We start from the raw sequence: 27,948 nt of genomic DNA, 5'->3' as shown, positions 1-27,948 counted from the left end.
TGTTCCTGCACGCTCTGTTGCTGGCAAGTGCCCGTTCCCTGCTCTTAATAAGAGATACTGCTGTCACTTCCTGCACCGAGACAATTCCCACTTTATAATCACATCTTCCTCCCACACTTCCCAGTTATACTTCTCTATCCGATGTCCACACCAATTTCATAAGCAGTGGGTCTTTTACAGAGGCTTTCCAAACCCAACAATCTTCCTCTATTTCTTGCCCACAACTCTCTGCCTGTCAAGCATGCAGCACATTTTAAATAAATGTATGCTATTACTGGTCACATCTGTCTGCAACCAGTTTAGGTTTTGGAGGCATTTTTTGCAGTATGTTCTATTTTCACTGTAATTATCTCCAGTGTATGTTGTCCTTCCAAACACTAGTTTAAAAATAACAAAGTATTAGTTAGGCCTGGGACATATGAGGCTGAAAGAAGTTCAGTGACGGCATTAATATGATTCATGAAGTTCCAGCAACCATACAGAATGAAGACAAACGAATCAAGACTATGCACACAAAAGTCAAGAGTGTCTTTTGGCCCATGCCAGACATATTTGAGTGACTTGCTGTCTGTGCTTATACATCTGTCCTCAACACCGCATTTATTCTCAATTTTATGTGGAGGACAGCGAGGTTCGACGGGACCCCAAGGAGACAAAAACCAGAGTGATGAAGACCTTGCTTCCTAAACGCCTTGGAGAGCCAGCAATGGAACAGACATCTCCAAATGAAACAAAACCCCACTTGATGCGACAGGCATTACCTCTCTCCGCAGGAACGCTTTCTGCATTCTTGTCCTGGTCCTCCCGACCACTGTTTGCATCCGGCTGAGCCAAACAGCTGCTGCCCCGAAGAGGCTACTGAGCAGCTGGTACTTGCTGGCTGCTCCCCTTTGGCTTCCACTCACTACATCCAAGGTTCCTCGTTGCCTGGCTCCTTCTCTTCCTTCGTCTCAGCCTGCTCTCCTGGATGCTAGCCCTCTAAATCAAATGCCCAGCCCTTGTTTCTTCACCCTTGGAAGGGTATATCACAAGACAGGAACCAAACTTTCAGGCATTGCAGGGTAACAGCAGTGAGAAATAAAGAAAACTTCGCAAGCTTTGCTGCAAATACTGTAATGCACTGACAGAAACGTTTTCTAAGGAATTGCTGGCCCTTATCTAGAAGCATAAAACCCCCTACTTTGAACTTCCTGTTACTTAAACTTGGAGTTGTTTTGTTAAGCATGTATTTTGACAATCCCAGGATTCAAGTAGCGCCATTTACACTGTGTAAACCAACACACATTTTTAGACTTAAATTTAGATTATTGTATTTCTTTCTAGAGATTTTTAGACTAAGCGAGAACAGCCTTAAGATGCTATCAAAAGCAACATTTCCCAGCTGAGCATCTAGACAACCTCCTTCTCCACCTCTAAGTCTCTTTGCCAGTCAGCTCTCCCCTGCTCCCTGCCTACCAGAAATATTTCACAGCAGGGGGATGACAGTTCAAGAAAGGCCAAAAAGCAAGCGTATTTCATGTTTTCAGAGGGTTACGTGGGCTTTGGGAGAATAACGTTCCAACACGGAAAGAATCCACAGTTCAGCTAGAAAAGAGGGAAGCAAAGTGTGCAGCAGGGCAGGATTCATTTTCACTAGTGACACTTAGATGAAAACGGGAGGTTTTCATAAAAGATTTTCAAATCTGAAAGTCAGTTGCAGCCATAATTTGACAGAGGTCAGCTTGCTAAGCTTCACGGCACGATGAAGCACAATCACACACACTGCCTGCTTTCTCAGATTTTTTTTTTCCCCAAAGAGACAAGGTCTGGCTTCACAAAGAAGACGGGCTAAAGGGTGACCTTTGCTTTGAAAATGACAAGCAGTTTTATTATGGATACTATGCCCTTAGCCTAGGCTCTTTCAGCGCATATTATTCTCAGCTTCTGTATACTGTATAGGACAGGATCTTAAATTCCTAGGTCAAAGTCATTTTTTCTCTCAACAGCAAAGGTCAGGTTCCCCAGGAAAAAGAGGAATTTGTAAAAATCTTTTGAAAAACTGCATTTTAACTTGCAGCAGTTGCAAATCCACAAGGCTCACACTTACAAATTAGATACTTTGTCTTTAGGAGCAGCAGCACTCTGTGAGTCTCGTTTTATCTGAGTCAAATTAAATGCGAGTCTGCCTTTTATCTGAACATGAGACCAAGTGATACATCCTTAGCCACAGAAATACACAAGGAGAAGAAAACTGCATGTTCAATAAAAACACCACCCACTGTCAAATGTAACAAAATAGGAAAAAAGTATATGTTTGGACTGAATTTATGGCTATGAAATATCATATGAAGCCAACTTATTACAATGCAGTTTTGCCTGCAAGACGCATATGGCATCAAGTCTGCAATGAACTGCAACCTGTCTGAATAAATTCCAACTATTGCCAAAACTGTGTAGCACAGCAAACTACTACCACACAAGCGTTTCAGCAAGGCAACATCTTTCAGCAGCAGCGCTTTGGTCCTTCACAGGCGCTTACCTGATGACAGAACAGAAATGAGTTCTAACTGGGACGAGGAACAAGGTTAGGTGACATCTCAAACAACCGTTCAGGTTATGCTTTTACTGTGCACACCGTTCTGCCACTGGGAGACCCAGGGAACATCGCAGCTACTATCTGAGCTTTGGCTGCCTTTCTGCAAAGCAGGCACAGCGCAGAACTTCTATTTTGAGATCCTGTTGCACCACATACATCTCTGCCCCATTGGAAATGTATGGTCTCCTCTCAAAAAAAAAAGCAATTAAATTTTTTTCCAACATATTGTAATCCTTTGCTGCCTGAAAGCAATGTATCATTCCAAATACAATTAACACATCACAAGCTTATTACCCACAAAAGCAAAACACAAATCAAGTATTTTTATTCCTAGCACACTGAGTGTTCACACAAAGATACTGACAAAGAAAGAACAAAAGCTACGATTTAAATTTGGTGTAATTACTTCAGTGAAAACTTGTTGCAGAACTTGAGAAATCCTTAAATGTTCATTCCAGATGTTGGTTTTTAGGACCAGAAATTCACATCGTCAGATAAAATATTTATCTGAAGCTCTACGGTTTGTGTGTCATGGCACTGAAACAAATTGACAAAGAGAACTTCTGGTTTTGTTGAAGTTGGTAATGGCTTTGCCATTGATTTCCATAAGGCCAGCATTGCCCTTGCTCTAACACATAATAACCAGAATCAAATTATAATACGCATTTTTTACTGCAATATACTGTAAGACATTGTATGTGCACTGTTTAAATGTAACTGGCAAACTTTGATACCAGGAGACATCTGCACTTTGAAATAAATAGAAATAGCAGCGAGAGGGAATGTTAGTGGCCTTCCTTAATGTAAGTAATTACACTGTTACCCTAAAAAATGTCATTGTCCTTAATAAGCCCACAGTGATGCCAGCAAAGCGTCTCTGATGAGAGACTCCCAGGACAGTGAAATCCACTGCTTAACCATGGGAGGCCGAGGGGACTCTGACCCTAACCACACGAGCAGCGGGGGGATGTGGGGCAGCATTTACAGGTCAAAGTAAATTGGAAGGGATGTTTTCTTCAGCTATTTACTTAACTGCCTTTCAAATTGTTAGCTACTCGTGCTTTTAAAAGCAGCTAACATTGGCCAGAAAACACATGATTCTCCTCAGAGAAGTTCTGTTCCTACATCCCATTTTCTTCTCCTGCCTTCTGTGCTCTATCAGCAACGTTCGCCCTCTCAGACCACGATACCAGCGAAACTTCCCATCACTTTCACAGCAATCTTCGTGCAGTTATCTGTAACTTGGAACCATCAGCAGCAGAAAAATCCATTCCTACGTATGTAAGTTACCAAAGTAACTCTAGAAACAATCTCAAGGTCTAAATACTCCGTGGCAAAACAGATGGGAGCTCTGAGACGGACCAGTTTCTGTGACAGGCAGTGCCAGGCCCGCAGGGTAACCGCAGCGGCAGCCAGGTGTTCCCTCACGTTACGTCAACTACTTTGAATTTCACAGCCATGTTCCACGGGGATTTTAGAACAGATCAAGCAGATTTGGTGTCACAGATGTCAAAGGGCAGAAATCAAAGGCGTTGGCAGAGCAACAGACTCTGAATTCTGTCTCTGAGACCTGGGAGAAATGGAAGGAAGATTCAGCACCAACTGCAGACACTTACACGCGTCAGTGAGGTGACAAACTTCCCCTTGGCCCCCACTCCATCTGGTGACAGCGAGGGAAAGCTGCTTAAAACATGACAAGTCAGGACCGCGGTTCTTCACCCCAATCGCTGTCTTTTCCACTATGAGCAATGCTTTCAGACATTTCTACAGATCACTGTACCAGAATGAGGTCTCCAGCCCCATGCCATTCTCCTCTGGCTAGAGCTAGCAGCAGAGCTCAGTTTGTCACACTCTTTTTCAAACGTTCATGGCAACTTGCTCTCAATACTCACTGCACGGACCTCTCAGCTCTAAACAGACTCTCAAAGTCAACCCAAAACATCACAACTTAGACCCATGCTGCAAACAAATGCCTTCTGAGTGCTGGAGTGTCTGGGGACAGCAGAGGTGTGCATGTGTATTATGGGCAGTGCACATTTTGGTACATTTCCACGTGTCAGTTTCTGCAGTGCTAAAGGAAAGCTGAACACAAGGGCTTCCTAAAAGGTAAGTCATGTGAAAAAAAAATGAAATGAACGAGTTAATATCTGGAGAAATAAACCGTGACAAGCCCTGGCTACAAGGGACGTTAGCTGCTGAGGCCTGGCAGAGCTGGGAGACAGCACTGACTTCATTCAAAGAATTCATTGTTTGCTGTCAGCTACGTATTTCTTGTTAAAAAATGACATTAGAGTCCCCTGGCAATTGCAGAAAAACAATTTTTGTAGTCTCTCAGAGTGAAAGCTCTTCTTCATATATGGGCTTGGTGGATCTGAGTACTACTTTATTCTCCGCTGTCCTCTTCAACAACAACAACCAACCAACAACAACAACAAAACTCCAACTGTGACAGGCACACCTGCAAGCCTTCCAATGCAAGGAAAGAAAATAAAATTGGTGAGATCATGAGAAATTCAGTCTTACAGGTACCACTGCTAACATCCTATTTAGTGCTTGGGAGGGTCTGCATAGCACAGGGCCAGACAGGAGAATAAACCCCATAATCTCCAGGCACTGCCTTCTACCTTGGGCAAGCAAGCAAGCAACATTAGTGAACTGTCTCTTAATGCTAAGGAGGAAATCAGTCCCCTCTCTCAGCTCCCAGCCACCAGTGGAAAGGAACTGTGGTCCAGAGAAAATGAAGTCAGCAGTGCTGCAAAGGAGAAAGGGCATGATGGCACCCCTCAGGCTGTGCAGGACTCCCTTCTCCTGTGCTCACAGAAAAATCCAAGTAAGCCATTTAAAAGTGCCTCAGGGCAGAACTTGTCACTAGATCAGGTTTGCCCTATTAAAATAACAAATGAGGTGGTGCATAGAACTGCCTTCGATTTGAGGACATTTCATTCATAAAACAGAAATACCCACAGCTTTGCTGCCGTATAAACTTCATAGATGGTTTTTAAAAGTCCCCAAACCTCTCCTTGTAATAAAGCAGAGCCAAGCAATAGGAATTAGGTGGCACAAGACTCACTCTGATTTCCAAGGACAGCTCTGTAAGTCCAAATGAAAGCTGACAACTTCTGGGTCATTAATCCAACAGGACATACAACATGAACAGAACCTGTGCACCAGTGCTTGCATTCAGGTGGACTGCAGCAAGGACAGAAAGCAAAGAACTACACAAACACTATCCTGCTTTTTGTTCTGAGTTTCCAGAAAAAAACTTTTATGATCAATTCTCCACCCCCCTTCTACTCATCCTCAGGGTAAGCAGAGCCTGGTGCTGGCTATATTTGTGTTGTTAGCTGAAAGAACAGCAGAACGTGCCAAATAGTTAATAACAAAATTCCAGTCTTGTGACACGACCCAGTAATCCCAACACTGGAAACTAATCTCATATTTCTATTCAACTCATACAGAATCCTAATCCTAACAAAAGTACTATTTCTATTTTGCCTGAATCTTTTCTAAATACATATATCTCACATATTAAGGAAGTTACTGTAGACCAGACCAAACAGGGATGTGTTACACAAACTTACATATGTACATACATTGATTTACGTGGGGCAGAGAGACACAGAATTCCTGAGGCAGGAAAAAATGGTAATTGGATACAGTGGTTTTCTTTTAAGTAATCTTTTAAGGAAATAGTATGACAAACATATCTAGATACACAGTAACACGACTCTGTCTGGTAATCACTGTTATCGCTGTCTGGAATCCTAATTCTGATCTCTGAGTTCTGTGTCCTCTCTTTGAAGGTGTGGGGAGATGTCCTCTTCAGCTGGAGCAACTGAGGACATTTCCACTCTCAGCTCTGAAACACAGCCTTCTAAAGCAGGGTGCAAATCAGCTTTGCTGAGACTTGAAGACACGCCGGCCAATATTCTTGGCTGCATAGTGGCCACATGCACTCTTCTGCTGACACAGAGCTGCTTGCTGCAGGCCATCCCACCCCACCGCTGGCTTTCTTGTGTGCATATATTACAGTGCTCTTACACGGGCACAAGATTTGGCAATGCCCAAGCTCTCAGCCTTGCAAAAGCACACATATATGCATGCCACCTGATCCGTGCCCACGCCTGAAGCCATCAGGAATGAGGGCAGCCGGGAACACATCCCTGTCACAACGGCAGCTGCTGTCTTTGCTGAGGGCTCCACTGATTTCAGGCAGTAATTGCCTGTAACTGAATGAGGTGCTGTAGTGACAATAGCCAGTTCCCTGCCTCCCTGGGACACTTCTCAGGACACTCCCATGACAAGGAAACAAATGGAGAGTTGCAGGGTCCTAGGAAAACAGTGGCTGGGAGCGAGCATGCATACCACAGCTCTCTTCTGATATTACAACTGCAAAACAGCAAGGCAGGAGGCTTAGCAAGCTACGAGCCCAGGTTCAGGCCTGGGCCAAATATGCAGGATAGACAAGTCTCAAGACCCATCAAGACCTTGCAAAACAAAGGAAATAAACTCTCCCACCCACAAATTGCTGTTTTAACCACCGTCTGCCTTGATGACTTCCCTTGCCAGATCCCAAGCAGCTTCTTGCTCTTGTAGCTATCCTTGCTTCAACGCCACTCTGGCCATCACACTTCTGTAATTCCAGTTTTAAAACAGCTTTTACTGTCACTAACTGTGCTGCAAATGTGAGGCTGTGCCTGACAACGCTGTAGCACAAGCCTACGCTGTATTCCAGCACGGACAGAAAAGAGATCAAATGTCTCGACTTATAAGTCACAAAACAGCAGAAAAGTCCTGTACAGCCACAATATGGGACACAGAAAACCTCAAATGAGAGTATTTTAGGGGAAGATAAAAATAATGTTATGTTGAGCTAGCAGAATTAATTTGTGCACAGGGTACATTTATTCCTGTACCCTGAAGCACAAAAGTTTTTTTACACCTATTAAACAAATATCTAGTTAACCACTCTGATTATTGGCCTGCTATCATGAGTAAGTGTTTAACTACAAGGCAGGTCCACTGGGTATTGCATAAAGCCAGATCTTTATGCCCTGTTCTCAAAGCAGGCATAGGCTTGTCAAAAGGCCAGTTCTCCTTACAAAACTTTGAACGCTCCACTCCCTTCATTCCCACCAAGCATCTGACCATAAAACTGCTGTGGTAAAGAGCTTGACAGAGCAATAGAATCACTTACTTTTTTTTAAAAATTGTTGCCTCTCGGTTTCATTGAACACTTTCAGTCATCCTGATCACTTTAAAAAAAGAATTGGTTTGGACCATTTGTTGTTTTACACACGTCAAGCCAGGGCTGGGAGGAGAGTGGCTGAGGGGAAGAAATTAGCAAAGCAGATTTGCCAGTCTGTCAGATTTGCCCTGACACAATGAGGTGCACACACAAAACGGAATGCCTTTAAGCACAGCTCTGTGCCACATACACACTGAAAGAGCTTTTAACACATTTACTACACTCACAGAAAGGTTCTGTCTCTTTAGAGCTTACTGTGCTTGGCCGTGCACAGATTCTCTCTCCAAACTGTCATTGTGTTCCTTAATCCCTTCCTTGCCTGCACAATCTGCAACAGAAACATTGCACATCTGGAAAAACGAGCAGGGTGGCAGCCCGGGAAGAGCAATGAAACTCCACACTGCAATTCTTGCAGAGTAGCAGGGATCATACGCTGGCTTTGAAGGATTTTATGACTGTTTCCAGGAAAAAAAGTTATTCAATCTGAAGGCCTAGTGCTCCTACTTCATCTATGATGAGATTAAACAACTCGACAACCTAATGTTTTAACTATAGCAGTCAACATTAACTTTTCAGTAACAGTGTCTAACAAATAGTCCCAGTTACCTGATGAAATTGGATCAGTGTTTTTTACTGATTTACAGTATTTTACCTCTTTGTGCAGTTTTTGCTACACAAAGAGGAAGACCCCTTCTTTGCAGACTGCTTCTCACCTCCAAATACTCCCTTAATCCTGCTTCTCTGTGCTTTTCATACAGTTTCGTGCTGTCTTGCCCGTCCACTGCAATGTTTCCTGCAAAGTTCTCTTTCCATTCCTAACCATGACAGCCATATTTTGAAAAGACCGTGATCTGGCCATTTTACTGTGAAGGTTGTGCTGAGGCATCACTTATGAAGAAACGAATTTAGCTTCAGCCTTGACTACATCATCTTTTGTATCACAAGGAAATACGCACGGTGTTAGAAACAGTCTTACAGATTCATATAAACTTACTCTACGAAACGACACTACGTAGAATGTATCTTCCCTTCTGCGAATAGCTTCAAAGAAGTCTTGATAGCTCCTTGGAGAGGCATAATACACTTGCAGCTCGTTCCCTGAGTTCCTGCTGAAATAAAAAGGGGGGAAGGTAATTATTTTAGACACAAGAAACTTAACTTCAGTGAGACAATGGCTATAAACACCTGCTTTTCAAAAGAACAGCAGATCTTTATGCACTGAGAGGAGCACAAGGAACATTAAATATAGGTGAAGACAGTGAGAACTACTGCGTACTTTTTGAAAGTTCAAAGTGCTTTAAAAGTCTTGCCCCAGGAAACTTTTTCAGGCTTAATTTTAATCATGCTTTTGAGGCTAGCAAAAAGCCACATACTGGCTCAACGACAATAAAAAGTTTCAAATCAATCTAAAATGTCTGGAAATTTGTGATGACTTCTGAAAACAGACTGTAGCAAATTCTAAAACAAAATGTTATTCTGAAATGAAAAATCAAAACATTTAATCAGTTTTTGATTTTGTTTATTGCTAAGAATCTAAACCACTCAAATTGAGAAAGCTGTAAAGTTAAGCACAAAGACCTTTTCATTTACTTGTAAGCGACAACCTCATCTTCTCTCTCACCTGCCTTTTTTTGCCTTTGGCCAATTCGCAGATTTGCTCTTTATTTTCTATTTAGACAGTGGAGCAAAAATCAGATATTCATAACATTCATATAATTCATACTTATCTTCTTCACCATTCTCATCTTACTGATATCAGACATGAGGAAAAGACACAGTCTTAAGTATTCTAAGCAGAAACACTGGCAAGTCAGGCAATCGTGGTACTTATCCACTGTTTATCTTGGAAAGGTGAGAAATTCCCAGCAGATATTGCTATCATCCCATTCCCACTCAAAAATAACATATTTAATCAAATGGGAAAGCTGTACTTAGACAAACCATTAGCTGGATCTTCAACCGGTTATTTTAATTCTTCCCCACTTTAATAGCATGCTATCTGTTTGCAGTAGTTGTGGCAGAATCACTGATGAGCCTGTTCCTCCCAAACTGTCTTGTGCTGACCCAGATTTTAAAATACGGTGGCTAATTTAGATTGTTTTGGTATGTTTCTATAATATACATAACTATGCAAAGAAAACAAGGCACAAATGTATCATCAAGTGATTTTCTTGAGCAGCAGTAATAGCAGGCCACCATTATCTCCTCTCCTACTGCTAATCTTGCCTTGCTACAATCAGAGGACTGCAGCTGCCAAGCCAGGCTTCCCTTTAACGAGATGGGGGGTGAAAGTCCTGGGGGATTAAGAGTAGGCAGTGCTATTCTATATATCCTCATTAGCAGCCCTATGCAAGTGAGGAATCAGATCATGTCCTTCACACACAGGAAACAAAGATCCAAGCTAATCCGAACTCGATTACTCATTCACAAAAACACGTGGGCCCACTAAAACACCCCTGAGATTCAGCATTGAAGTTGCGCTGTGATAAAAGGCATCACACCCACGTATTGCTTAGTAAAAACACATCCTGAAAACTGAAATAGGTCCCACAGTTCCGTTTTCTCGCCCACACTACAGAAGATCCAGCTAGACCTGGAAAACAGCCTTTTATAACTCTAAATCCGGCCATGGGAGAAAGTTGTTCCAAAGCACTTGGAAACCACTGGGCCTTCCCTGAGCAATGCTGGTTCCATGGAAGAAGTCCATCACTGGCTCCAAACTCCAAGTAATACCAGTAGATTACCGATACTACACCGTGTCGACCTTTGTGCAGTTAAGAGTACTCACTATGGACTGCTCCATGAAAGAAAGGAAGAAACTGAAGATCCAAAACCAGCCACAAAGATACCATCTTTGTTTTTTAGCAATACCCTACCATATTACAAGAAAACGTCATATTAAATATGTATCCAAAAAGTGGTGCTGAATCTGTCCATTTATTCTGAGATAAATGAGTCTTCATGGTTTTCAGAGTTAGAAGGGCACTCTGCTGTGCATCACCAAGCGCAAGTATGGTGCAAGAGTGTTGTTTTAAGGAGTGAGGCTGTGGACACAGTGCTTTATTCACCAAGAACCACGATTTTAATAGTGCAAAATTCAGAAATAGGAAAAAAGCTGGAGAGTCCTTTAGCATTTGATATCCAGAGCCCCAAATACACATTTGCAGAAAGCCTCATCAAAATAACCTCTGAAGAAAGCTAAAAGGACTGAAGTGAGTTGGGGGGTGTTTAATGTTTTTTTAAGTCATCTTCATTTTGACCTTCCTCTGCTTTGACTTCACTGCAACACTTTACATCACTGCTGATATCATCAGCACTACTAAGATGAATCCAGATCCTATTAATGTCCCCTCATTCATGGATTCACCCAAGATCAACAGGTCAACAATAAGGGTATTCCAGAAGGAAACAGTCACTCAAATTCCAGGCACAACACCAATATTAAAAAAGAAGTCTTGACAGTATACTCCGAATAAAGGCATTTGCATCATTAACAAAAGCTTTGTGGCTGTCTACATGCACTTATGTTAAGTATCAGAAAGCTTACAAGTAGTTTAGTTTTTGATTTACACATTTGCAGAAAAACTACTAGCTCGTTAATAGTTTTCCAAAGGCAGTGCCTCATGGATAGCATCAATGACAAAATTAGATAAACAGCATCTTTCCTGTCTTCCCAGTAATGAAGCACATGGACTGCAGAAAGGAGCTGGGGTCCTGGCAGAGCAGCCAAATGCAAGTCAGCAACACATCAGGGCAGCAACTGCATCCTGGGCTGCATGACGGTCAGGACCTGGAGCACAGGATGTGCAAGGAGAGACAGGAGGCAGAGGGAACGGGGTTTGTTCAGCCTGGAGAAGAGAAGGCTGAGGGGGCTCCAACTGCAATCCTCAGCTTCCTACCGGGGGCTTACAAGGAGATAGAGGCAGTCAGTCTCTTCTGACAGATGCACAGTGAAAGGGTAAGAGGCAGCAGCCACAAATTACTACAGGAAAAGTTCCAGCTGGCTACAAGGGAAAAACATTTCACAACGGCAGTGGTGTAGCCCTGGGACAAGTGCCTAGACAGCTGGTGGCATCTCTCCTTCAGGAGATACTCAAAACTCTGCTGGACATCGCCCTGAGCCACTTGAAATTAAACCTTCTTCAAGTAGGAGGTTGGACTGGACATCTCCAGAGATGCCTCACAACTTTAATTATTCTGCAACTCTGTGATTTCATGGAGCATCTAATAGCTGATGTCTCTGGGAGAAACTGGAAGCCTGTTCTATGTTCCTAGCAGTTCCAGGACAGTCACAGCAAGCAGCTGCCATGACTCACTCACTGGTCCTGTTCATTTAAACATCATTTGTCCAGAAAAAAAACTCACTTCTTTCTGAGCATAGTAAATTATTCCATGTGGAGTTGCATGTCACAGATTGTTTTTAATAATCTCAATACTTTTTTTTTTTTTTTAAGAGTAACACAGGCGTGTATATAAGCTACCTTATGCTATGAGGATAAGCTTGTCAGTCATCCTGCATCTGCCTGTAGTACTAAGAAAAATCAATATTTTTTTTTTTTTGGCAGCATTGTTTCCAGAACGTTTGCCTACAGGTCACTATTTTCTCCCAGGACGATCCTGCTTTCAAAGCTGCTGCAATACAAATGGAAGGTCCACAACTGTCTCACTTTCAATAGCAACATTTCAGGTATTTCTCCTCAATAAAAGGTCCCCTTTATGCTTCATTTTCCTTATTCTTCCTTGCCACTTCAAAACAGAGATCTTTTTAAACACTGTCACAGAGAATTCAGGAGAGAGAATTTTTATTTTCCTTAAGCTTTTCTCTCCAGCTTTTCCTGTCCTCCACGAAGACGGACAGGACAGGTATGCAGGAGAGGGCAGTCCCAAAACAATCCCCCTTTTACTTCCCCTTAAAGATTCAAATCTGTTAATCTGTTTAGGGAGGGACCCTGTTGAGTGAAGTAATGATTTTCTTTAGACTTATTGGTAGAAAGACCCCAGAAAAGAGTTGTTGTATAAGGGTTCCTATAAGTGTAGGTTGAATCATTAGTAGCAGCTAATTGCCAAGGTATGGAAATTAGGCCAATAAATGTAGCTAGTCCCTCACTTAAGAAACCTGACAATGTGAAAATTGGCATTTTTCACCGGCTGTTGGTGAGAAATGAAGTTACTAAGTAAAAAGCAAAAATAAAGCAGCTGTTTTGCCTTACCTGAGGCTGGTGTCTGTATAAGGCATGGCCATTAGCTGGGAATCTACCTTCTCACTGAGGGAGCTCTGAAAAAGAGGTAAAAAAAAAGATAAATGCAAAACAATAAACATCTTCTTGGTTTTGCACTACATAAAATATGAAGCACAGATGTAGCAGAGTGAATATGTAAGGAGGTACAGGGTACTTTAATTAGTGCCCCTGGACAATGAATGTACATTTTTTCACTGGTGACAAGTGACTAACTGAAAGGGTAACCAGTAATCAAGCTGGAATCAAAGAAAAAAAACAAGTGTTTTAATACAGCCAAATTTAAAGTTACATGCTCAGACACAAATAATAGATGCAGGTACCATACACAGTAGTTGCATAAATTCTTTTAGGTCATATTCACTTTGTATCTCTGCCAGAATGTATTATCCACAGCACACCTCTTGTGTTTGAGACACGAGAAAAACCTGAATTTCCCTTACCTTTGACATCTCACTGATGTCTTCTGGACATCGGTGAGAAGAAGTTTAATATTCAACAATTTTTCTCTAGAAGTGTGTTGTGTTGCCCACAGTGTAATGTTCCATTCCTTTTAAGGCTGTTACTATCTCTTTATCAAATGAATGACTTCAAAAACTCATGCTCTTAATTACATCCTCACTGTCGATAAGCCATGTAGATGAAAGACATTTTTAAAAAGGGGAAATATGAACACAAATCTCGTAATTCTGTACTCTTACCAAAAACGTATCCTATTAGCAAGAAATGTTTCAACAATCAGCTGTGCCTCTTATCAGTGAGCCTGATCAATGTGCAGTAAGTTGCGTTTCTCCATCAACCAACTGTTTAACCTTAAACAACCTTACAGAGAAGTCATATAAAAGGTTTAATTTTAGAGAACAACTAATATATTTTGAGGACTGCTAAAAAATAATTTGAGACCAAGAATGAAAAATTGTATTCCCAAAAAGAACTCTGGAAACATAATCATCAACCAGAAACAGCAATTTAAAATGCCAAGTGTTTGGTAACCCTAATTACAGGCACTCTTGCTACTCTGGTATATAATAACAAGCATAGACAAGTAACATAGAATATTTTTATGTTATCTGAAATTATCCTGTCATGATACTGACTCACCAGTATAAGCCTTCCTACCTGCGTAACCCGTGCTTTCTGCTGTTGGGTATTTGACAGCCTTCTAGACCTTGTTCTTTCCACTTCATGTCTATGGACCCATCCTCGAAGTTCATGATTTAGCCTAAAAGCAAACAAAAAACAAACACAACACAGCATGAACACATGTTTCAAAGAACAGTGGCAATATTTTTAATTATAGAAAACACTTCAAACATGCTGCAGTTTAGTACTCTTTTACTTTACCATATCTTATTTTTTACACCAGAGCAGCAAAGTTAATTGAAAGATTAAATTTTAAGGGAATACATAAATAATAGGACAGAATAGAGTTGTTCAGCTGGAATGAACCCACAAAGATCATTGAGTCCAACTGGCTAAATATCCATATCCAAGTATATGAACTACGGATGTTTTAACACAAAGCAGATACAGTATTTTCTTTTGCCCAATTAACAGTAATTTTTAAATTACTAGGACTACTGAAATTTAAAAGAAAAAGATCATCAGTTCAAGACTAAATATTGGCTAAGAAAGCTAAAATACTGCAAATAAATTTGAGAGAAAGAATGGGCAACGCAGAATGGAGCTAATTTTAGTGATACACTTGTATCTTTGGAAAAAAACAGAGCTAAGTTTTTCCTAATAATGAATAAAGCAGCTCTGCAACGTCAAATTAAGTTTACTTGTCTTGGAAGTTGAAGTGTAGGAGATGATCTTTTACGTATTTCTGATGGAAGTGGCCTTGATTTCCATATTGTAAACATTTCCACATACGAAGTGATTTCTGTTTTAAGTCATTAAAAACCTCCAGGCAACCAGAAAGTTGTTATTCAGTTATTACTAAGTGACCAGTGAGGATACTGAGTGAAAATCATTAGAAAAAACATCAGAAGATTACAAAGATCAAAGTCAGTCCCATGTCTCCATGGTAGTAGATGCTGGACAGCACAGACACTTACAGAGGCAGCGGCCACAGACCGGGTGAATGCTACGAGCGGATATAACATCATCCAGAGCCATCTGTCCACTCGCCTAACACTATATGACACTATATAACACATATGAACTCCTACTAAAAGCTTAAATGCTCAGAAAAGATTGCTTACTCACCTCAGTGACTCTGTCCGGTTGATCAGGGGCTGACAGGGTGGTGGTGGTGGTGAAATATACAATAGTGGTTCTTCTGATACTATCATCAGCGCTTTGTTATCAGACACAGAATGATCGTACCTGGGCAAAAGACAAAGAGACACCAACCTTTGACCAAACCCAGAAAATTAAGAATGACCACCAACAAACCCACAAAGGTTACAGCTGCTGCTATGAGACCTTCAAAACAGGTGAGTAACAATTTCTATCAAAAATCAGTGGTCCTAGGCAACTCCCTCAAAGGGTCTGGTAGCACTCAACACAGGGCAGACAGATGAGCATTAGTGGTTGCAAAATTTCTTCATGAATAGGCCAGATGTTGAAAGAAAATGCAGCCCATAAAATATTCCTCATAAGATGTAAACTGAGAGATCTCAGCAGAGACAACTTTCTCTTTCATTCCAGAGCTGTGAAGGATTTGCTATAGAAATACTAAATTTATTAGCCACTAAAACCATGTAGATACAAAGACCATGAACTATACAACAATGGAGCAGCCAGAAATTATATTACAACCAAGTGGCAAGGACTGTTTTCCCAAACATCTCCTACAGTCTCCAGCAGCTAGCTCAGCTATGAGAAAAAGTGAGAAAGAGCATGCATTTCAATACACAAAGCACTTTCAGCAACAAAGCAAAGAATAATATTCCTTTCTCCTGGTTAACTGTATCACAGGCACTAGAACAGCCTCCTAAGAGAACCTCTCTACTACCATATCACATAAGTCACGGTCTGAAACGTGCCACATAGGACACAAAGCCCTCACCATGACTACAGCATTAAAGTGTTTGTGATTTATTGTCTTCTTTCCGCATGGCAAAATGTATTAAGACCTTCTGCACGTCTGTGCCTGGCTTTGTTCAACCAGCCAAAATACTCTACTGGAAAGGGACAATCTGATAGGATAAATCCTGTAAGGGGAAAACATGAGCTGGATTAGCCAGACTTCAGTCTGGAGACAATTATATGTTCAATTACTTACGCACTGAATGCTAGAGATCGAGGAATCTTTAAAGCAACTATATGATGAAATAATGGGTAAGCATAAGGATGGGCTCAGAGATTTATAAAAAAAAAAGTGCAGTGCTTCTTAAGTTCAGAGTGTGCTCATAATTGTGAGCTTCCCTTATCTTCTCTTGAGCAACTAAGAAAATAAATATTGCAACTTGAAAAGTAAGGACAGATAGATAATTAAACAAATATCTCAATTATGCTAGGTAAAATAAAGATCAGGGAAAAAAAATCAAACAGATGAAGAGCTGAAGAAGGTCATAAAAATCTCCCTGACACACGCTTGCTTTTATATTCTCTTCCACCACTGTCAATACCATACAGCAAGGCAAAACTTGCCAGCTGTACACCTCTACATACTGGGTAATCCTGTGGATAAAATGACATATTAATTTGAAAAGCAGCACGGTAAACTATTACATAACAAAAATAAAAAAAAAAAGTGATCATCAGCTTTCAAAACACTGTTTTTGTAAGCTCAATTGCTCTTTAAGAGCTGCAATAATACTGGACAAGAAGGTTACCAATTGGAAGGTCACTGAGAACTACAAGTACCATTGCCCTCTTCCACTTAAAACGTGTCAAAAGTTTTCATCTTACCTATTACTCTTCTCGGAAATTATGTCACCAGGTATTTTCTGCGCTGTGCTGGACTCCTGGCTAGCCGAGAACTCCAGAAGATTTCGGGTCCGGTGGTTGGAACTCACAGTGGAGTCAACTCCATTGGGATCTTTTTCGAATATACTGGAAACACAACAGACATAGCAAAACGTATCACTCACATACAAATGGTCTGCAAGACACTTTACTCTAAGGTGTTAAATACTCAGGTGGATAAATTTCTGGCTGCTGCTGTGTCACATAAATAAGGTTCATGTCACATCTAATGTAAAAACATGACATCTCTCATCATTATATTACTGTCACTCAAAGCACTACGAGAGAGAAAATCAATTCTATCAGTTTTACTCGTTTGAAGGATTTTGATGCTCTGTATTTCTTGTTGCATCATAAACTTCACCTGACGAAACTGAAATCAATCTGTAACATAGACCTGCAGGCATAAGAAAATAACTTATATTCAAATCCAAGTACCTCTATACTTCCACTTACATCGTCCTCAAAGCTAATTGGCAAAGTTTATATGAATACAATAAGTAAAGAAAATTTAGCTCCCTAATTCTGTGCAGCTGCAGGCTTGGAGTATTATGCCAGACATTTAACAAAAGTGTTCACAACTTATGTATGTTCAGTACTACATGGATTTAGAGACACCGGTAGGGCTGACAACCCCACCTCCGTAGCGGCAGCAGGGCACGGTCCCAATACCCTGCCTTCCTGCTCTGCACTTGCACTGGCCGGAGGATCTTCCCCCGGGGCCTGCTCAGCCACCCAGGCAGTGTACGAACATCTGTGCTGCTCTCGAGGCAAAGCAGGGCAGCATTTCACACGAGCTGGAAAAATGACCCGACGACTGCTATATGAGATCGACTGCATCCTGGTTCAGAAGGGCGATTTGCAAGCGAGAAGTCCTGAAAGCACGAAAGCAACACCTCAACATGCCCTTCCCAGAAACTAGCTTTACTTTTCTGTAAACGTGGTTGCTTCCTGAAATACACATCAAAATCGAGTCCTAACGTTCCTGGTTGACAACAGCAGAGCATCGCCAGCAGCAACACAGCAAAAATGCAAAAATACAAGACCCCAGCGTGCTGAGGAGATCTTTGCCACGCACGTTGACCACTGCTCACAGAGCACATTTTAATTCATGCCCATCTCTCTTGTGCAGCAGAGCATAAACTCTGCAGGGGAAGACCTCATTTTCCTATTTGTTACGTGGCGTCATGTTGCAGCAGACAATGAACGCAAATGTAATACCAGAGGAAGACAAGAACCAGCAAGGACGGAGGTTAAACACTCCACGACTAAGACGAAGGCACGCAGACATAGTTGCCTAGCAATCCCCTCTCTTTGCCAATGTATCTGTGCTCCTGCTAACAGCAGCTCAAGTCTCCTGGTAAGTAATTTTGTCACGTCCTGCAGAACCGCGGGAGCCAGGGCAATCAGACAGAGGCCGACGTCGCTCGGACTGCCTCGTGTCCTTCGGGTTCCCAGGCAGCAGCACAGAGCCTGGGCAGCAGAAGCCCACAAGCCGTTTTCACTAAAGCAACAGCGGGCAGAAAAATGCTTACAGATAGTTTCTTACTGCAGATGCACACTAGCATCCAGAAGACTCACTGCTTCTGCTGCGGAGAATGGAAAGCTGGGTGGAAGGCTTACTGACAGCCTTAGAGACAAGGCAACACCAAGCTGTCCGATTTTACAGAACCAATCTCCACTATCTGCTATTTCTGAGACCTTGTTTCTTCTCTTCTGACTAAAGCATTGGCACAGCTGGCAGCAACTCAAGGCAGAACCAGACCTCAGGATTAAAGGTGGTGCTTAAACAGATGCCACGCATCCCTGCTGAAAGTCACTCATCTGTGGAACGCTTTTCAGGCCCCTACTCTCCCGTATTTGGAGCCCCGACAGCTGGAAGTTTACAGGATTTTATTCATGAAACCAAAAATACTCATCACAGGAGATCTGAAAGTTTTACCATTCTCTTGCAACCTGTTTCTCCACAGCCCAAAGTGAATTAGCCACCCGCTGCTGGTGGACCTCCTGGGTCCGGCATTTTCTCCTGTCCTCCTTCCCCCCTTCCCTGTTCAAACTGACGTTTTGAACTAGAGAAACTTTCCATATAATTCTTTAGTTCGAGCTTGTTAAAAACCTAACCAGAAGTCTCGCAGCAAATCTGCATTTTTCTGTGATGTTTTTTTCTTCTTTACTTGCAGGATAGGTGTGCAAAGGCAACTCTTACCATTTCAGGTCCGAGCCTGGGGAGGTGACAAGCCTGAAGCGAGGCACCATGTGTAACGTGCTCAACCCAAACTCTGAACAAAAGTAGAGAAATCAAAACCAAGTCCATCAAGAAAAAAGACATGCACCGCTGTGCAATCACAGCTAATCTTCAGTTTCTGTAATTTAGTTGTTTTAGCTGTACAGCCACTCAAAACCACACCCACCTCATTTCATTTTATCAACTTTAGTATAGAGAAAATGTCTATTTTTACTCTTCTTATACTTGAAACACGCTAAGCTTTTCCTCAAAATTAAAATTTCATTTTTGGCATCAGCTAAGTATGGGATGTTTTGGCCCAAAAGACTATTTCTTCAGCAGCAAGAGATAAAGAAGCAGATGAACGGAATATACTTTGCAGTCCCTACAGGCATGAACCATGGCTCCCAGTTCTGAGAACATACACAGAAAAACCTGAGGGCAAAATATGGTATTATTTATAGTACTGACTGCAGTGCCCTTTCCTTTACCAGGATTGTTATTTCTCCCCCTAAAAGGACTCTTTTGAAGCAGAACCTGCAGCAGTTTCTGCTTTATGCTACATGGACTACACTTACTTCCCCTATTGCAATTCATTTTTGTAGGACGATGACCAAAAGTACCTTTCCCAAAATCTCAAATATGACTAAAGAAAAAAAAAAAGTAATCGACCTTCCTTGCTCCTTTGGTTTGTGGTAATGATGCAATCATAAAAGAATTTTCATTTCTTATAGGAAACTCCCACTGCAACTCAAAATACAGCCCATCTTCCACTTTTCTGTTGTTGTTTCCCAACAACATGAGGCTGAAGCTGAAGTCAATGTTGAGCATTTAAAAGGATGCCGAAGAGGATAGGAACAAAGAACAGGAAAGGATCCCCCCTTAAGAGGGAAAAAGCTTCTGAAGATAACTATTGATATCTTAGCTGAAAATGCTGCTTAAGAAAATGTTTTACTATGACAGAAGGTCAAAGCAAGGAAGTTTTGTGGTTTTTTTTCATTATTTTGGTCCACAAGATGAGAATTTTGGAAAGAAAAAGCACGTTGGCATATCTGCCGTAAGAAATTTCTAGTATTTGTAGGAATGAGTCGCTGCCCCACATTAGAAATCAAGAAAGATCAAGGCTGAGAAATGGCTTCATTGGCCAAGATTACAAGCTAGATGTTGGGAACTGTGATCTTTTCTGTTTGGCCACGCTTACACACCTGGGGTCCCTCTCAAAGCTTTGTAGCCTTCATCTGAGCATTCCAGATAGCACGGGCATTACAGGGTTTTCACACAGCCACAAACACTCTGTCTAAGCTGGCTGAGCTATCACTTCATTTAAGATGCAAAACCAGATCCAAGGGAAAAAAGAAAGAACCACTAACTACTTCATGCAGATGGCTGTTCAGAAGTGTAGATTTGATTATAGGAGGGAAAGAAAAGAAACGCTCCTGTCATGGTTTCTCCAGAAATTCAATGGCACCTGATATTTTAGCTGTATTTTTACTCCTTTGGTTTGAACGTCAGTTTGATAAACGTGAAAGAAAGCCTTGCCAAGAGCCTGAACTAAACTTCATTTGTAATTCTGGCTGAACAAACCCTATGCACTTCAAGTTTTGAATACTTAAATGTAAGTTGCACAGCAATTTCTAGATGAAAGCCAATAGTAACACCATAACAAAGAGTTTTCTGGGGACAGAATTATCTCTGAGCTGGGATTTTTCCAACAGGCTAAAGTTGGCAATGCTAGGAGCCTCCAACCGAAGACGTTGTCATTTTCCTAACTGGTTCCAGACAAGGCTGTGACAACTCCAAACGCTCTCTGGAAAGTTTTCTCACTTATATTCAAGGAAGGCACCAGCTGCCCAGCTGCCCCAAAGAAGCAGCAAGACATTATCCACTCCTCCGGTCTGCTCCTGAGCCACCCTCTGAGCGCTGGTCTGGCAAGAGGAGCCCGGCCTCTCTGCTCTGCAGGGAAGGACGAGGAAAGTCACTGAAGTTGGAGGGACAGTCTGTGTGTTTTGTTTTGCCTTCTTTAAAAAACAATTTATTTTAATAAAGCTGTTAAAAAAGAAAGGAAGAAAGCAAATACTGACACCAAGAGCATTTGGTTTTGCTTAGAAAATTATATACAATGATTTCAAAGTGGGCTGGCACTTATTGCCAATGCTTGGGCAGGCCTGATAGAAGCAGCCTCAACTGCAAAGTTCATCAAGAGCAAAACTTGCGCGTATTTCACTCCTAGCCCCAGCAGATGAACTGATGGAGAAAGGGGGAAGCTATCAGTGCGTGTTATCTGGCATTCTGCGCAGGCTCTGCGACTGCACCAGCAGGACAAGGTAAACAAGTGAGCACAGCCAGCTCGAGGCACGACTGCCAGGATGAACATGTGGCTGTGATCAGCAGGAGGAGGAGGAAGGAATCGCTTCCTGCTCCTGCAGTTGTAGTTTGTAAGAAAATCAAGAGTATTCAATGTTAGTCGAGCTACAAACACATCAAGAGAGATTCTGAAGTGTCTGGACCCTAAACTCATGTCCAAATACTCAGCTCGTCTTTTTGCTCTTTATATTACAACACAAGAGCAAAGGTGTCACTTAACTTTTACATTTTCTAGCTTTGGGCCACCTTCTACTCAAATGAACACTCAGCTCAGCACTGAAACTTACATTTTCACTGTCACAAATACTGAAAAAGGTTTCCCCCATTGAAGCATTAAAGCCACAAATGTCTTCCTGGGCTTCTGCCGTTTCTCCTAAAACACTCAGAGGACTCCGTATTTCCTTGGGAGCCAGAAGGCGCTGGCTAGCACGGCACTGTTGCATGCCTTTTGCACTCATCTAACAGTTTTCACATTTCATCAGTTCCTCTCTGCTTTTACACAGAAATTAATAGCCCTTTGACTATCAACATTTGTACGACTGATTGTTTGTTAGCGTACTCCAGGCACACACCCCTTTTAAGCCCACTATCCTCCTGAAGACAGGCGGAAGGCCACTGAGGCTCACAAGAAGCAGAGAAACAATTTTTTTCTGTCCTTCACTGAGCGGAAAGAAGCCCAGGATCGGATGAACCGAGAGCAGGAAACTCAACCTGTTGTACAGCTCATAATTTGGGTGATTCTGTTCTCAGAACGTCTCTTAGGGGTGCTTCAGTAGCCAGTGCAAGGTTAGACACCGCCACCCAGCCTGCAGCTGAAGGAGATCGCAGGCCACAGGTGTGATGTGCAATGCTCACCGATCAGCACCGCTCCCTGATCAGGCACCAGCTCAGCTGGAAGGCAGCGAGGGCCAAGCAAGGTGCCTGGCTGGGGAGCTCCCCTCCGTTCCTCTAAAAGCAATGGTTTCAACTAACCTGCTGTCCTTCGTGCTGGGACGGAAGGGGCATGCACACAGCTGGGAAGAACTGTTAGGGCAACAGAAGCAAACGAACAACAAAAAAAAATGTCCTCTTTCAGCTGCTAGCCATTGCTTTTCATTTTAAGCAGGCAACAGACGCATGGCTTTAGTCTGCTTTGTGCCCACATTTGGGTGTTATAAAGCATTGCACAACGCAGCTTGATCTGGCAGTGGGGTTTGGGTGCTGTGGCAGCAGAGGGGTGAGATCCAGACCATCCCGAGACCTTGGCGCAGGGCTGGCTTCCCGGGGTGCAATCTGCACGGACAGGCCCACAGCTCCCACAGCTCCCAGCAGCACCAGACACTCCAGTAACAAGGCTAGCTCCTTTGCCCACACAGCCAGCGCTTTCTTTAAGGGAACTACCAAATGCTTTCTCTGACTTTCCAATATCCCATCGCTGAGGTATGCAGCAGCTCCCCAGGCTCCTGCTCGCTGTAAGACGTGTCTGTTTCTTTAATCAGGCAGCCCAGTGCTAAGGCTCAAACAATAGCAAACTTGCACAAAAACACTACTGAAGGCACCACACCTCAGAGTAACCCTGCTCTCCCACACATTAACTCGAGATTGCTCGGCTCAAGTAAAGGCTCTAAGCCCCACAGACACCAAAACAGGTCTGCTCAATGGATGGCAGCTTTGGCAGCCCAAATAACGCGGCTCTGATAGCTCAGCAGGCTACACTCGTGAGACTAACAGCCTGCGGACTAGGCAGGACAGTAATCTGGGCAGTGGTGAAAGACTTGTGTTTTGCTTACTTCATGCTTACAAGAAGCAGGCTGGGGTAGCATGCAAATGAACTGCCCTGGGGTAGTTTCCTCATTGTTCGTAAAAGATGATCAACCTTACCACTTCTGCTTTTCTCCTAATGTTTGTGCTACCAGTCGAAGAAATGAGACACACCCTTAAGTCTTTCAAGAGTCAAAAATTGCTGCTTCTCCATATGCTGCACCCTGCAACAACAGCAGACAAATCACGGTTCCCAGCTACACAGGCTGGTGTCTTGATTTGCAGGTTGCTCAGTGGATCTAAACTTTAAATAGATTATTCAGTGTCCACGACAGTCCTGGAAAGGAGAGGAAAACCCATCTGGACACTCCAGAGAGGAGCTGCAATGAAATCTCTATGAAAGGCCAGCAAATTCCAGCACAGCTGCTGTAGGTCAACAGGACACAAGAGATTTTGAAGCAGCAGCTTTCCTTAGTTCCATCAGTCACCACCTCAGTCATCTTCCATCACAAACACAGAATTTTTGGTTACATCATCAAGTCCATTTTCCTGTTTGAAAGGGATTCCAGCCATACAGACATGGCCAACTTGTAAGGAGAAAAAAAAAATAAAAAAACCTAAAAAATACAATAAACCTACACCAACTTCTAGACACTCCCTGTTCCAACATCTTCACAGATCTGTCTTTCCCCTCTCCAACTTCGTGTTCGGTTTTGTTTTCTGTCCACTAAATATCTGAAATAGTAGATGAGACACATTCTGGCTGACTGGCTATCTTTATAAATATTTAAAAACTCTTGTTAGATGATGATCATGTAAGCTTGAGCAGACCGACCAGGCCAAAAAAAAGTACCTAGCCAAATGTTTTTTGTAGCCCAAAAAAATAATGCTAGGGCCACTAGCAAGCATCTGGCTTATTTGCTTTGCTGCTACTGCCCCAAGAAGTACGAATACAGAAGTACAAACACAAAACACAGATACATCCTCTGTGATCGTTCTCCCTTTCCTACTTCTTATACATTTCTTTTATTCCTACCACATAAACAAACAAACAAATAAATGAGCAAGCAGGCCAGTTGTCTGCCACCTCTAGCAACTCATTGGTTGGTTCCCTGCAAATACATTATTATCGCACGTAGAACCTGCATTTAAAAATGCACAAGATAATTTATGTTCAAATGGGAACAGGGAGAAGAAATAAAAGAAAAAGGTTCCCAAAATAAATACAGGAGTTCTTTAGCACGCATGCTTCATTTCCATTTGTTTCAGCATTGTTTGTGTTTGTTTTTCAGATCTGGTTAGTACCCAGGCATGGTCTAACACAAATACAGAAATTTAAAAGGAAAAAAAAAGCAACCTAGGAATTGTAACAGTCCAGAAATCTTCAGATTTCATATTGTAAGCGATACAAAAATGCACAGCTAATTAGACACGTCTTAATGCCAGAAGTCAGCACTCTGAGCGGTGCCATGCCAGCTGAGAACCTGACAGCGCTGACGGATGCACGCTCTCACAGAGGGCAAGCACGAAGGCAGGAGACTGCCTCTCACAGATACCTGCCTCCAGATGTTGTGGTTCCAGCTCCCAGCCCTGCCGCATGCCAAAGTCTGTGCTCGCACTGCCTTTTGTGCAAACACTGCGCGTTGCCAATTCCTGCCTTGCACCTCGTGGTATGTAAGACTAAGGCAAGAGGGTGACCTCTTCAAGGAATGAAATGAGAACTGCACCCTTTTCCCTTCATACACATCACCAATCATTCTTAAGTAAAAATAAAGGGAAATTTTTATGTATGTTATACTCAGATCTAAATAATTCACAAAGATTAGAGAATAGTTCATTGACACACAGACGAGAAATTCCTGGACACCTTTCACCTAGTATAAAGCAAATACGTTAAAGAGAAGCTTACGCTAACTGAATTCCCATTGAATTACTTTTGCTTTTAATAATTGAAAGTTTCGGTTTCTATACAAATATCCAATATAAACAATCCTAAAATAGTTTAGTAGCACAGTGCGCTGTAATGCAGAGCTCCAGTTAACTCTGTACACGCCACTCTGACGAGCAGGAAGCATTCCATTCACATTTACACCGAACTTACTTTACATTCTTTCACCAGAGATATCATGGTGCCAGTTCCTAGGCTGCAGGTCGTTCTGGAAATCTTGTCATCAGTTACACGAACTGGACTCGACTCTCCCTCCAATATTCTCTAACAGGTTTCTCGGTCTGATAAGCTGGCTTCCCTACCAGACTTTCAGCACCACTCCTATATTCACTGGCTCAATGGTACAGATTATCCACACACATAATGTGTTTGTCAGGAGGCAAAATTCTGTGCCAGCAGAATAATTTTATCCACTAAACATGTTTGCCAAGGGCTGCCACATCCTGGACTGCTTCCCATAAGCTGAAAATAGCAGAACAGTCCTCCACGAAGAGGACTTCAGAGTCCTCCACGAAGCATCACAAACACCTCACCTTTGACAAACACAAAATGTGGCCACGCAGCTCTGTAGGAAAGAAGGACTACCTGGGGACTGCTGCTGCTGTAAGCCAGGGAGGGTTTGCAGGACTGCTGGGCCTGCTTCAGATCCCCAGCCCCAACCATCCTAGCCACTTCCCTGGCTTCTCTGATTTGACAGAAATAGACAGCTAAGTAGAAAACCTATATATCTCTTCCTTTGTTTTACCTCTAGCCTTCAAAGAATCCTATCACTTCTGATTAGAAAGCTGAGAAGCATCTTACAATAAAGCCAACTAAGGGAACTGCAAAATCTGCTACAGAATTTAGGGGGTGAAATTCCCACATTTCTGCTTTGTTTGGATGTCATTCCCTCTTTGCAATGGTTCATTGGTTTTAAATAACACAATATTCACTGCTAATATGTTTGAATCAAAACATTTTGTGCCTGAATGCTGTCATGCCTCCATACAGGTTTGCAAATGATTTCCTACACAGAGGAAATGGCAACACTACCACAAGGTTTCAAATCAGATTTATCTCCAGTTGGCCACTGCTTGGAAATTACATCTTCCACAGTTTGCCAACTCGGGGAATTTTTCTTTCAATGAACTGTAAGTTCACATGGACGTTATCACAAGAATTTTGTACTTTTGTAAGAAGTTACAGAGTGAAAGACATCACTTGCATTGGAAGCTTGTGTTGTTAAGGTATAAGCAGAACAGCAGTCATGGCTATCGCAGCCATGGAGCCACCAGTCAGTAACACCTCTGTGCGGGTAAGGAAATGTATATGGGAGGAGGGAACTCTGAAGTAATTTGTATATCCCACGTTCAGGGCCTTCCAAAGGGTGTTGCACAATCAACATTCACACCACGTTAATACAGTCTACTATTTTAACTGCAGGGTAAGCATTCATGCTGCTAGGGAAAAAAAAAAGCAGAAAGATAAGAGTAATTCCTTGCTAATATGCATTTCTCCTCACTGTCTAAATCCAGTCCTGACGCAGACCACCAAGTTAAGGCTCAGTGATTACACTGGCATGCTCGGCTATTACACTGGCCAGGAACAGCCAGACATTCTAGAATTTCTTTTTGCTTTATCTAATTTACTAAACATCCAACGGGTCAAAAAATTAACCTTGTCACATTTCTGTAGATCCCGGTTGTTGCATAGATATGAACACAAACCGACCTCTCAGTCTACTCGGAGAGCAGTTTCGTGCTATCAAGCTCAACCCCTTACTCACTGCTGGGGGCAGAGGAGCTGACACAAACTTCAGAGCACTGCAGTAAGTCTTCCCACTCTCATCTTCTGTCCTGTTTCCAGGTCTCTCAAAACTAAGAGAGCTTCAAGCATTCCAACTCAAGTTAAAAATTCCAGTACAAATGCTAAATGCACTAAGACACTGCACTATATTTTACTGCCGGATAGAAAGGAAACAGTATTTGCAATAAATGCGAATACTTCAAAAGTAATTTCACCTTTATCAAATTTACTAGCATTATTAAAAATACAAACGCCAACATTTTACAAGTTTATCAGAGACGGAAACAAAGTCTTCCTCCAGATTTATCTCATCCTATTCCTTTAGTCTGACAGGGCTTTTAAAGACAAATGGAGACATTGCTGATTGGGAATCTACTGAAATATCCTCCCCTTTTGGAAAAGTGAACAGTTTCATACAAAAGATCCTTATGTTCCAAAGACAGGTTAAATAGACAGGTAAATGCAACAAATCATTATCAACGTAATAATTACAACATTAACCCTTTTTAATCTCCTCTCTTCTGTGGATTTCTTTATGAAATGAATGGGCAGTAACGCAGCATTTTTCTTCCTGCTCCCTAGTTCTTCTGTTCCACTGACACAGTTCAAATGAGAGACTTTTGATTACCACTTCAACTAACCCAGCAGACTTCCTAGCTTAAAAATAACAATAACTCATTAAAGGAATATTTGGCAGATCCTCCGTCAACTCAGAGACAAAGACAACAACGGCTCTTCAGCATCTCATTTTAACAGACACTGGAATTAGAAAAGCCCAACATTTGATTTATATACTCACGACTCTAGCTGTTCTCTAATGACAGGTATGCATAAATAAAAGTGGAAATAAGTCTGCATAGTTTGAAAGTTTACAACACAATACACAAGACAAAACAAACAAAAAAATGA

The 27,948-nt window shown here is 42.1% G+C and overlaps 1 protein-coding gene across 2 annotated transcripts in view; it reads right to left on the bottom strand.

The window, feature by feature from the left end:
- The window catches only part of ATF6 (activating transcription factor 6), a 78,590-nt gene that overhangs the window by 38,220 nt on the left and 12,422 nt on the right, over positions 1 to 27,948 (bottom strand). Inside the window, exons 10-14 of one of the 2 annotated variants that reach the window (XM_048080263.2) lie at positions 16,922 to 17,065; positions 15,272 to 15,391; positions 14,180 to 14,282; positions 13,034 to 13,098; positions 8,818 to 8,932 (exon numbers count right to left, since the gene is read on the bottom strand). In XM_048080263.2, the coding sequence (XP_047936220.1) occupies positions 8,818 to 8,932; positions 13,034 to 13,098; positions 14,180 to 14,282; positions 15,272 to 15,391; positions 16,922 to 17,065 (547 nt within the window). The remainder of the gene's footprint in view (positions 1 to 8,817; positions 8,933 to 13,033; positions 13,099 to 14,179; positions 14,283 to 15,271; positions 15,392 to 16,921; positions 17,066 to 27,948) is intronic. The other variant, XM_048080264.2, reaches the window with a different exon arrangement.

The sequence above is a fragment of the Anser cygnoides genome, chromosome 8 (assembly GCF_040182565.1).
Source record: "Anser cygnoides isolate HZ-2024a breed goose chromosome 8, Taihu_goose_T2T_genome, whole genome shotgun sequence".
Lineage (NCBI taxonomy): Eukaryota > Metazoa > Chordata > Aves > Anseriformes > Anatidae > Anser > Anser cygnoides.
Note: the sequence above shows the minus strand (reverse complement) of the source record. Positions and strands in the feature narration are given on the sequence as shown.